Source organism: Scleropages formosus, chromosome 8, assembly GCF_900964775.1.
Source record: "Scleropages formosus chromosome 8, fSclFor1.1, whole genome shotgun sequence".
Taxonomy (NCBI): domain Eukaryota; kingdom Metazoa; phylum Chordata; class Actinopteri; order Osteoglossiformes; family Osteoglossidae; genus Scleropages; species Scleropages formosus.
Window position 1 is genome coordinate 9,507,603 of NC_041813.1, and position 11,972 is coordinate 9,519,574.

Sequence of the window (11,972 nt, forward strand, 5' to 3'; positions counted from 1 at the left end):
ACATCAAAATACAACAATGAATGAACAATTCCACTTCAAGATAAAATTAGCTGTTTTAGGGTTTAGTAAACACAGAGGATACCTTTTGATCTTACTTTCGATCTTTTTTTTTCTGCACTTGCCAGATCACAAGAGGATCTTACTACATTCTTCCTCAGCTGTTTTCTATCACTCCGTTTTAACTGGGAGTGTTTCTGCAATGAGATTACTCAAAGATAATCTCTACACCTGTATCAAGAAAAAACATAGAATACCTCATTATTAAATCAAGAGGGATGGTTCATTTGCGACGTATCCTGCTGTGACACCCGCATTTTGCACCACGTCGGCGACAAGGAACGCAAAGGACAATTCCTGTGGCATTTGCCATAAAAAAACACGGGCTGGTATCTGGAGATCAGCGGAGGAGCGCGGTGTTCCCACGAAGAGGGACTCGCTGGCGGGATAGTGCAGCATCGGTTGCGCAGATAATCGGCAGAAAGAGAGAGCTACATAAACAGGCATCTTGAGCGGAGGAAGTTTGTCTCGCGAACGGCCACGCCCCCTTTTCGCTTTCTGGCCCCCGAACGTGGATTTATCCCCGCGCGGAGGCGCGCGCCACACAGTCGCCGTGCAGCGAATGAAAGCGAAGCGTCGCGAGCCGATCGCCATGGACCCCAGACTGTTCGCGCTCAGCGCTCTGCTCGCGCTCGCGGTGTACGCGCACGTGTCGGCGGGTGAGTCCCTGTCCTCTTCCCCGCTGCCTGCAGCTCTGCTCCTATTTATGCACTTTTATATTTCGCGCACGATATTATTACATGAATATTTGCATTTTAAATTATTGCATTTTAATGCATGCTTCATAACATTTTAAAGCCTAATTTTAATAATACAAGGTGTTGATCATGTTAAATGTAACAGGTCATTTTTGTCAAATGGCCCGCATGTCCTTTTAATTTGTCAGAAATTTATTCGCATCATGACAGTGGCTTTCTTTGTAGAAACTTTTGTTGCTGAGGTTCACACAGTTATTGTCCTGCTGCTGGTGTACGTACAGTGGTTGGGGATGTTAGGCTATGTAGGCAAACTGTATGAATCATTATCATTATGGCATTGTGTTGTAAAGGGTGGAATTTGAACGCATCCGTTTTCTTTAGAAACAGCTGTTTGTCTTTGCTGATCAGTGTGTTTCCAGTGTGTTTGGGTTTCATCTAGACTAATGATCCCCACACACTGGGGATAAGACACCACTGCGCTCTGGCAGGAGCTGTGCGCTTCAGTCGCACATCCTTCATTAAGGGCTTAATGGCTCTGGCTTCATGGCAATATCAGTAAATCATAAAAGCTGTAATGTTATTTTAAGAGTTCTGGGACTCAGTGTTGTGAAGGAGCTGCTTCACCCCGCTGGTTTCACCGAAACGGAGAGATTCCTGTCGAAGTGGCAGGAATTTGCGACCCTTTTATCATTCAATGCACTGCTATTGATCACAGATTTAATAATGCGTTCTGGTTCTGCTTCTCATGAGTCATGGGGGAAAAAACATGTCGCAACAAGTATTTAAAAGATGCTTCTCTGTGTGTATTTATTTATTTATTTATTTATTTTTCTTTATTTTTATTTTTCATTAAGATCTCTTTTCTGAAAGAACCAGCGATGGTTAAAAATTATGCTGCGTAACTAAAGATGTGATTTGAATGTGATTATCATGCTTTTACTTTGCTCTCTAACCATTTGCTAGAGGTGATAGGATTACAGCAGGTAGAAAATACTTTCAATGATAGTTTGTAACGTCTAATAGTTTGGTTTAATTAACTCAGTAAGGTTTTGTTTTAAGGGAGCATATTGATAAAGTCATTGTATTCAGACGTAAGGTTTCTATTTAAAACAATCCTACAATAATATAACAATGATTTGGTAGCATATTTTGTATTACTTTTTAAATAAAATAAAAGTGTTAGTTGGATATAGTTTGTCTTTTTACATGGTCTATAAGAATTTTGGGCAAAATTGTGTAAAACAATCCTAGAAACGTGTGTGTACTTTAAGTATGTTTTTATCAAAAAACAAAACAAAACAAAAAAAATCCTGCTAAGGTGAGGAATCTTGTTTACATTTTCCACAAAGCTTAGTTCCTTGATTGTGAGGTCCATGTAGCAGAATACCATAAAATAGATGTTAGCACAGCGTAAAAGAAGCCTTGCAAAAGTGTAAGTTTGAGCTGCGATTCCTGTTGGCCCACTTTGCTGAGAAAACTTTTTGTGAAAATATTTATTTATTAATTTGCTAGCTTGCTTGTTTGTTTAGCTGGCACCTTTGTTCAAGGCAACTTAAAATTTTAGGGATATTTTTAAATAAAAACATTTCTTAATAAAATTACATGCATTCCATTCTATTCCATTCCTTTGTCAACCTTAAAATTATTTTTTTCAGAAGCTAATACGTTCTGTATGTGGGATGCAAAATAAAAAAGTCTGACTTTTTAAAATTTCTTCTTATTTCATTTTTATACTTACAATTTGTATATTTTTTTTTTCTTTACAGCTTTTACTGATTTCATTCTTAATCATTACTTTGAACTGAATGAGGTTAGTGGAGTAAGTATAGTTGAAAGTGCAAACGGTGCAATGTGACTTATTTGGCAGAGAGTCTCATACCTCTTCTCTGTTACTCTTCTCTCCTCTGCAGCAAAGCCCATCAGCTTGGTGGAGAGGTGCTGGTGCCGGTCCACAGTCAACTCGGTCTCCCCACGGAGCATCCGGGAGCTAAAATTCGTCCAAACCGCTAACTGTCCCATCCAAGTCATGTACGTTATACACGTCCTCTTCAAATGCCCCCTACTCACCCGACTGCCCCAGGCTTGCCCCTTGTTCCCGGCAGCTGGGATGTAAGAGGGACATGCTACAGTTCGAGAAAGACAAAGGAAAGTGGTCTGGGGGGGTATGTTTTGAACAGGAAATTCAAGTGTGAATCAAAATTAACTGCCGCCTTAAAACCTCTACACCCATTTTATTTTGCCCTGTAGTGTACTGTAGTTTCACAAGCCAGACAGGAATGTGGCAAATGGTTTTTCAGTCTTTATACCGGACAAGGTCTTGCAGTATAGGAACCAGTGGGATCCCAGCTCTCCATGCAGTTATTCGCCTGGCCCTGACTCACATCCACCCAGCGAAACACCTCTGCGCTTTAGGAATCCGAACACCAAGTCTTTTCATACAAAGCCCTGTATGGGCAGCCCAGTAACTATGTCTATATTTCTGCTGGTCTGAGCTTTCTGTGAATTAGCTATAACTAGTTGTTGTTGTCAACCCAAGTCTCCAGCACATACACAAACACACACACACACATACTGTCTGACACCGCTTGTCCCAAGCGGGGTCATGGCGAACCCAGAGCCTAACCTGGCAACACAGGGCGCAAGGCTAAGTCTCCAGCACTCATCAGCTAAATTTGACAGACATGTCAGCTAGACTCTTGTAAACTGAATAAATGCTACTGAATAATACATAAAACAACATTCCATCTATTATTCTAAGACAGAGAGCCTATGAAGACCTACAGACAGATATACATACAGTATGTGTCTGATGGAAGTAATTGATCAAGAATGTACATTTGTTTCACGTGAGGCATTTTAAGAACACTTACTATGTTGCTTACACTTTAGACCATTACACTACTGCCAAAGCACTATCAAAGGATTTGGTATAAGTTCCTTATGTTCTATGAAACATTGAATTTTACTAATTTATTGTTACATTTTTGTCTTATCAATTTATGCATTTGCTAGCAACAATACACACACACACACACACACACACACACACACACACACACACACACACACACACACACACACACTTTCTGAACCACTTGTCCCATATGGGGTTACAGGGAACCAGAGCCTAACCCAGCAACTCAGGGCATAAGGCTGGGGGGGGAGGGACACACCCAGGACGGGACGCCAGTCCATCGCAAGGGACCCCAAGTGGGACTCGAACCCCAGACCCACCAGAGAGCAGGACCCAGTCCAACCCACTCCGCCATCACACCCCCTCTAGCAACAATAATGCATGCGTAATGTTCGTTTGATAACAGAAAACTGCATTTGTAAAATTGTTGCCTTTGGGTTGTCTTCTCTGGACAGAAAACAGTCAAGATCAGAACAAAGATCGTTTTAAAGCACTTGTATTTGAAGCAGGATTAATGACTGTATGTGTCCATGTGCGAGTGCCCTTATTTCTAGCAGATTTAGTATAAATCCTCCAGAATTCTATGGTCCGAATTCTGAAGAAGCAACTACAATTTTATAATACATCTGACTGATAGTATAAAGCATGTCCCATAAGCATTGTGAAGGAAATTGTTAATTGACAAGCTGTGAAATTAATTACATGGATGAATTCTGTTAGAATGAACAGCAGAGAAAATAGTTAATTTCTTGCAGGCTTCAGTATGACCATTGAACAGCAATCTGGAGTACTGATCTGTGCCTGGGGTCAGTTGGTGTTGACATTGCCTATGATGTGTGGTTCATGTCATTCAATGACATCTGGTGAATTTTACATTTGACTAATGGGCGACTTTGTCTTTGTTGATATGATCACACTTTGAATATTTGTAAGGGACTAGCACATAGTGCTTGACTGATTATTATCAGTTACAGGCAAACTGATTTGTCAGGATAAACATGAAAATATCCCGAGCAGAACAATTATTCAGTCATAAGGCAGATTAATTGTAATTATGTGTATGGACTTTGTTGAGCAGTACATCACATGAGATGCAATCTGAACACTTGTCTGAAATGTTCTTCCTTTTTTCCCACAGTGCTAAACTGAAGAGCAGCAAGGAGGTCTGCATTAACCCAGATCTTAAATGGCTGCAGCAGTATGTGAGAAATGTTGTTAACAAGTAAGGAGAAACGCTTTGTCACAAGTAAGAGAAGTGATTGCGACAGGTAACTGTGAGAAACAGGAAATGGAATACTGCCCTGTTTTAATGTGGACGGCAAAGCTTTTCAGGTGTTTGCGTGAAGACCTGTTTGCTCTTCATGTCTGAGGTCAATGAAAGGGAGCACTCTTGTGTTTAAAGCATATCTGCTCTTGGACCTACTGTTCCATGATGTGGCTCTTGCCCACATGTCACATTAAAACAGATTACTGAAAAGACCATGGTATTCAGAATTTCCTGTTTCTTACCCATCTCATGGGGCATCTGTCTTTGAAGGTAATTCTGGTGTGCTTCACCCTAAACCTATTAACAAGCAGTTCTCTGCTCTACACTCATCTCAGACTAAGGCCTTCTTTAGTTCACTTGGTTGCTCAACAGAACCTTTTATGCAAAATGACTTGAACAACAGCAGGGCAATTCTTGGGTCATAATCTTAGGTTCTGAATTCTAATCTGAATATAATGTTAGAAACACCATTATCCAGTGAAGAACATATTTGAGTTGTAGTAAGTCAGACATGGGCCGCAAGGTGTGTGCTAGTGAATGCAGATGGACTTGCTGGACTTGCCTGCAACATGTCTTACCACCACTGCATTTGCATTGTTCAAGCCCCATGGAGGTGTGAATGGTCCATCTGCACAAGAAAGCAAGCATAGTGAGAAATAAAGGAGGCTCCTGGGCTTTTTTGGTGGTTTCAATAGCTGCTTAAGACAGCTGAGCATGTCTACTCTATGAGGGAGTGGCACTCAGTCACAGGCAAAAGAGATGCCCATCTGGCAGTCCACATTTTTGCTTGTAACAAACTGGTCTTGACACATCTGGACATTACACACTGACAGCAGATTGGCCCTTGCATACAGTGCAGGGTTGCATGGGCTAAATACACTCTGTCTATCATACTGCTCTAGGATCTGAGACAATAAATAAATCTAGTACTTTATTTGTTCTAAATTCCTCAAAATTGCAGTCAACTGTTGTTCAAAATTCAGGTCTATCACTCATCTACTGCAAGCTAATGGAGTGCAGGTTTGTAAACTGCTTTAGCATTTAGCTCCTTTCCCTCTGTTACCAAAACAGATATTAAGCAAGCACTTTGAGGCCTGTCTGGACTGTAATATCTAACCTGGTGGAGGGGAACATTTGGGGAATTACATATTAAACAGTTAATGGTCAGAACTGATGTCAGGTTTTTAAGCTTCCTGCACATTCATGGCAAGTTCCTGTGTTTACCGCATAGTTTAATGGCATTCTGGCTTCTTGTTGGGTGTGCCTTGGTGCCTCTGCTGTAACTACTCTAATATCTTTCCTTTGCAAGTAGAGTCATGGCTCATGCTCAGTTTTTTTGTTTCTCTCTTTTGTTTTAGAGCAAAGAAGACCAAATAGGAACAACAAACCATTTAAGCGGCCAGCAGGATGGCAAGTTGCCCCCACCCCAGCTTCCCTTGCCCTGAGCCAACTACACAGATATGTAGCGCACACAGTCCTCTGGAATGCTCGCTGAACCAGCACTTACCCACCAGACACGCACCCTCAGTGCTGGTTGGCTCCATGGCTTGTTAGCACCAGGCTAGGCCCAACCTGTCGGCATAAGCTGTCACCCTGTATGTGTGAGTGTGTGTCTGAGAGTCCAGTGTAAATAGAGATTTATTTTGCTACTGAAAAGTCATGAAAAAAATTGCAAGATTCCATCCACCTCCCCATAGATTGCTGTTCCTCTGTGCTTCCTGTCCTGATGAAAGGTCAAAGGCCATGGAGCGTGGGGACGAGCCCACCAACCTATTGAGTCACACATCACACCGCATATGTTTCCCTGCCCCTGGGGGGCAGTTAAAGGCCTTGCAACTCTCTTTCTTCACATACGTGGCTAGCCACAGTGTGACTCCTCTCCTCCTTCCACCACATAAACCAGTAAGCAGTCATGTTCTGTACATTAGAATGGGCATTTGCGGTTTTTGATAGCCAACAGCAGACTCTATAAATGTCATAAAACATGGGAGGTCGGGTCGGCAGAGTGGCGCCAGCTTTTCGAGAAAGCGGAATCCATGCTGCTGTGAAAAGTGGCCTTGTTCAAGTTCTTCAGTTACTGTTGTTGTTTGTGCATGTAGTCCGCTATCAGCTCCAGCAAACAATACTTTGGATGTTTGCAGGAACTTTCAAAACTAATGTCATGGCATTAATGTCAGATGCAGTATTTTTACACAACACTTTGTATTTTTCAAGTATGTCTCAGAATATCACTAGCAAAAACATGTAATGGCTTCTCCGAATGGGAACAAATGTGCTATAAATGCTGGCTACTTGCATAAATAATCATGAAGTGCTGCTGAACCACTGTTTTGTCGATTCCTTTGGAATGTTACCCACAGACTTGACTCATCCTACACTAGTAGAACAGCAGCTCAGCTCAGCTGGTGGAATAAAAGTAACGCTAATGTGCCACTTTGTGCCCTGTTAATTGTGTTACTCACGAACAGTCTTACGTATTTAGAATATTTTTCACCACAATTTTGAAAAGAATCATGTGTTGTGTTTTTACCTCAGAGTTAGACCAAAGCTGGTGTGTGATGAATAGGCCATAAGATTCAGCAATGGGTTGTTCTCTTTATCAGCTCTGTGTCCTTGTGGTTTGATTCCACACAGACCCATCAAAGTTTCCAGATGTATTTTATTATGTGTTGAGCTCCTTGCAGCCGAACTGAACCGAGCAAATACAAAGCCCTCGCATCACCTTTGAGGACCAATTTGGAAAATCGGGATAGCCATCCACCAGTAAGCAAATAAAATACCCTCCACTGGCTGACTCTTGTATTAGTAATTGTTTAGAAATTAGATAATGAGCACATAGTCATGCATGACCTGTGATCCGATCTCTTGCTATCTTTGATGACAATGTAATAATGCATTTTAATGTGGGTTGATGATTTAGCTTGTTATTCAGCTATTAGTATAATCAAAGGTTGTTTAGTAAACATTTGGCATCAAGATTTGAATCGTGACCTTCTTCCTTTGAGGTGGTTACTGTTAGAAAACCTGGTTCTCTCAAGTGTCCATGAGCAGATGTAGGAACTGTAATAACGCAGGCCACCTGGAATTCAAATTCTACCAGCAGTGGTGGTTAAGGAAGTGGTTCTGTTATTAGTGGACATTAGTGGACACAGAGAGGGGCGCGGTGGCGCAGTGGGTTGGACCGCAGTCCTGCTCTCCGGTGGGTCTGGGGTTCAAGTCCCGCTTGGGGTGCCTTGCGACGGACTGGCGTCCCGTCCTGGGTGTGTCCCCTCCCTCTCTCCAGCCTTACGCCCTGTGTTGCCGGGTAGGCTCCGGTTCCCCGTGACCCCGTATGGGACAAGCGGTTCTGAAAATGTGTGTGTGTGTGTGTAGTGGACACAGCTACCTGATATCTTATGTGAGGATGGAGAACTGGTTATAATGTAGTGTAATTACCCTAAGTGTCTTACCACAGTCATTAAGAATGTGAAAATACACTGAACAAAGAAATATCCTGAAGATAGAGATGATCAAGACAAAAATTTTTGTGAACAATAAGAGTTTTAGTGCTTCTTTCCGTGTCATGAAAAGAACTGCATTTTATTCTGTAAATTCTTTGGATGTTAACATCTGTCTGTTATCATACTCATGCCCCCATACAATGTGAAGAACTTTCTACAAGGCAGCTTACTTTATACTTACTTTTTACACATTGTATTCAGCTTTTTATACTGTATTTCTATTACTGTGTATCAACTTTTAATACATTTTCACATTTTTATTTTTGAATAAATATCTACATTATATATCTAATTTGTGTCGTCCAATTTGTAGTTTTTTAATAAACATGGCAAATATATATGTTTGTAAATATCAGTTTACTTATCTTTCAAATTTAAATAATCTTAATTCTGTGCATGCAGCTGTGCCATTATATTATTCAGAAAATGTGATTTGTGGACAGCTAGTTTAACAGCAATATGGAACCCAAAGTATAAGTGAGTGAGACAATCATTTTCATACTGTGAAAGAATAAATGAATGAACTTACCAGTTACCTACAAGTTTTACTGCTGTGCCATATAGACACTATAATCTTGATCAGTTTTCTTGCCTTCTTTATTTAAGTATAACAGTCTAGTTGTCTGGAATCTAGTGTTGCAAAGGAACTGTGATGAAGGGAAGAACACTGAACCAATTACAAGTCCAGCATTCAAAAGTGTTACAGGGTGTTAGGAAGCGGGCTGTCAGGTCACTGTATCTCAGGCAGCTCTTCTAGAGAGTGGGAAGTGACTTTAACGTGGTGCTTCAAAAAATCCGTGATAGATTAGGACAGGGAAAATATCTGCAGACCTCCAAAAATGTGTAACACCTGCTGTGGGCTAGAACACATATCAGGCTCAATTAAGAATAAAACATTTCTTAGTTCTTTGTACAATTTATTACACCTTGTCACTTACCATTTCCTTTTGAGAGATTAGTATGGAAGACCAAATGGTTAACTGGACAAAACATAAAAAGCTTTGCACAACAGGGGCTAAATATTCCCCCACCTGAGACATAATGTTCTCACTACAATCTGGTTCATTAGAGTGTTCCCAGCACAGCAACTCAGCACCACAGCATAAAGATGTCAGGACTAATAACTGGAGAGCCCACAGCTCTAATTTATTACATATTACACTGCTGACTAAACCCAACTGGTTTCCAGTAGCAGAGCAATATTCAAATGCTGTGGAATGTGAACTTTCAATTATGTACACATTTAAAAATGAACAAAAGCACTATTGCATTTTATCACCTTCGTAACAGATGCATGGTTTCATATAACCTTTCAGTATAATTTGCTATGCACGTCTGTCAAAGAGTTACTTTAACTAAAACACAGCCTTCCAAAGGCAAACAAAATCAATCAATTAATTAATTAATTAATTAATTACTTGATTGATTCAACTTTATTAATCCTAAAGGAAATTGACTTTGGTTGAAGCAACATACAATGTACAGCATACACACACACACACGCACACACACACACACACACACACACACACACACACACACACACACACACACACACACACACACACACACACGACATATATGTGCATCAATAAGCTTGTGAAGTAATCATAAAGAAGCAACATTTTGAATTCTAATACCTGGCTTTAAAATTGATTAAAAAAGTCACCTGGAAATACCAAAAGGTCACTGAGGGCAAATAAGACTCACAGTAGTTCTATCTCACAGTAATCCGTCATTTACTGTGTGTGTGTTGGGCTTATTAGAGCATGATATTTTTCTAACAGTGGATCTGTTTTCCTACCACCTTCCATGTTATAAACTGAAAAAAGAAAGCAGGCTGGTGTAGTACGTGTGCTTTTGGCACCCAATCAGTACTCATGATGGTAGATGTTAAAGAACTGTAGGAGCCCAGGGGTGATCCGTGAGAAAATAGGGCCTGGATCATGCTTGTTCTTGTTGCTGGCAACTTACCTAGACAACAAACTCAGAGAAGCTGTGCAAGGATAGTGCAAAAGTGATGCAGAGAACAGACACATTAAAATTGCTTATGTACTGGAAAAGCATGAGAAAAACTTATGCTGGATGAAAAAAATTGCAACTGCCTATGTGGAGGAACACTGAGTCAGAAGGATATGCACTAAAAGTTTTGGAAACTTGTGACAAACTGAGTTGCCTGGGGGGTCAGTGAATCACATCTGAGTAGTGAGACAAAAGGCAGACAAGAAAAATGTATGCTAGCCTGAAACCCATGAGTAGATGTTAGTAAAAGACAGACCTTCCCATGTTCACATTCTTAAACTCAGAAAATGAAACATCCAAGTCTGCCTTTAAAAGCCTAATGTCCACTCCCAGTTCAGTTGAAATAGAAAACCAACAAAACACATGAGGCCTTTTGTGAAGGAAAAAAACATATTGCATTAAAGCTCTGAGATGTTTCCAAACCCTATTTGAGGTCCAGCACACAAGAAATGACAGAATGACAAACGAGTTGGTGTTTTTCTGACCTCAAACCTGGGTGGCTTGAGAGGGTGTCTAAGCTTGATGGGTGAGCTGTCTTATTTCTATGCAGTAAAAAGGTCCCACATGAGCCAGATGCTATTGTGCACAACTGGGATGGGTGATGGAAGACCTGGGGCTGTATTGTGCCTGCCATCACTATTTCTGAAAGCTCCTGTTCTAACTAATTTCAGATACCAAGACCTGTGTTCTACCATAGCGACCTTGCCCATAACTACACTAACGAAACATTCTCCTTCAGTTAGTACAAATTTTCCACTGCTTGCTTAAAATTAGCATTGCACAACAGTTTTACTGTATACTTGGCAAAGAAAAAAGTGTGCAAACATTGCAAGCCAATTTGGTCGAATATCAGACAATCCTAATATTACAATTGGGATGTTATGACTCACATTGTTGCTTTTCATTTTGAAGACAATGGCAGATTTTGTTATCATAAATCTTTTTCCCGAAGCAGGAAATGGCAAGCTTGGATATGGGGAATGACAGCATTGTCACACAGTTCATTGGACAGAGCAATGCCAAGCCGAACACATCGTCTCACCACTTGGATCTGCTGAATGGGTTTCTGAATGTTGGCAGCAGTACTGATACTGAGCGCCAGAATTACAGCACTCATCTCACGGAGTGATTCCACTGCAAGATCAACGAGGCAGCTAAAAACTGAATTGAAATGCTCTCTAAATGGCTTGAAGGGATTTTTTGGGACTTTAAGGGATAAAACACTGCTAGCACGCAGCACAGAATGATTATTAATGCCCAACCACCGACCATCAATAAGATAAATTTGAGACAGGAAATTAACTATTTCTTCCAGTGTAACCATGGCTGTTCTTGGAAAGAACACCCTGGATTGTTATGGCACTGATTATTGCGATTTTATTGCCATGCTGATGTTTTCATCTAAAACAGCTGTAATTTTCTTCATGAATACAGTTTACTCAAGCAATTCAAGTTTGGTATTTTGCTCAAAGGATACTATAGTTTAGTGCCGAACCGACAATTTTCTCAGTAAA

The 11,972-nt window shown here is 40.7% G+C and overlaps 1 protein-coding gene across 3 annotated transcripts; it reads left to right on the forward strand.

Annotated features, from left to right (window-relative positions):
- The first annotated feature begins 432 nt into the window (after positions 1-432).
- On the forward strand, positions 433-7,137 carry cxcl12a (chemokine (C-X-C motif) ligand 12a (stromal cell-derived factor 1)). Of its 3 annotated transcripts, none has more exons than XM_018725168.2 (4): positions 433-716; positions 2,666-2,783; positions 4,808-4,937; positions 6,295-7,137. In XM_018725168.2, the coding sequence occupies exons 1-3, from the start codon at positions 620-622 to the stop codon at positions 4,893-4,895; spliced, it is 303 nt and encodes a 100-aa protein (XP_018580684.1). In that variant the 5' UTR covers positions 433-619; the 3' UTR covers positions 4,896-4,937; positions 6,295-7,137. The 3 variants fall into 3 exon arrangements, with proteins under 3 accessions (XP_018580684.1, XP_018580682.1, XP_018580683.1); XM_018725166.2 differs by having other exon boundaries at positions 440-716; positions 4,808-4,891; XM_018725167.2 differs by having other exon boundaries at positions 441-716; positions 4,808-4,915.
- The last annotated feature ends 4,835 nt before the right edge of the window (positions 7,138-11,972 follow it).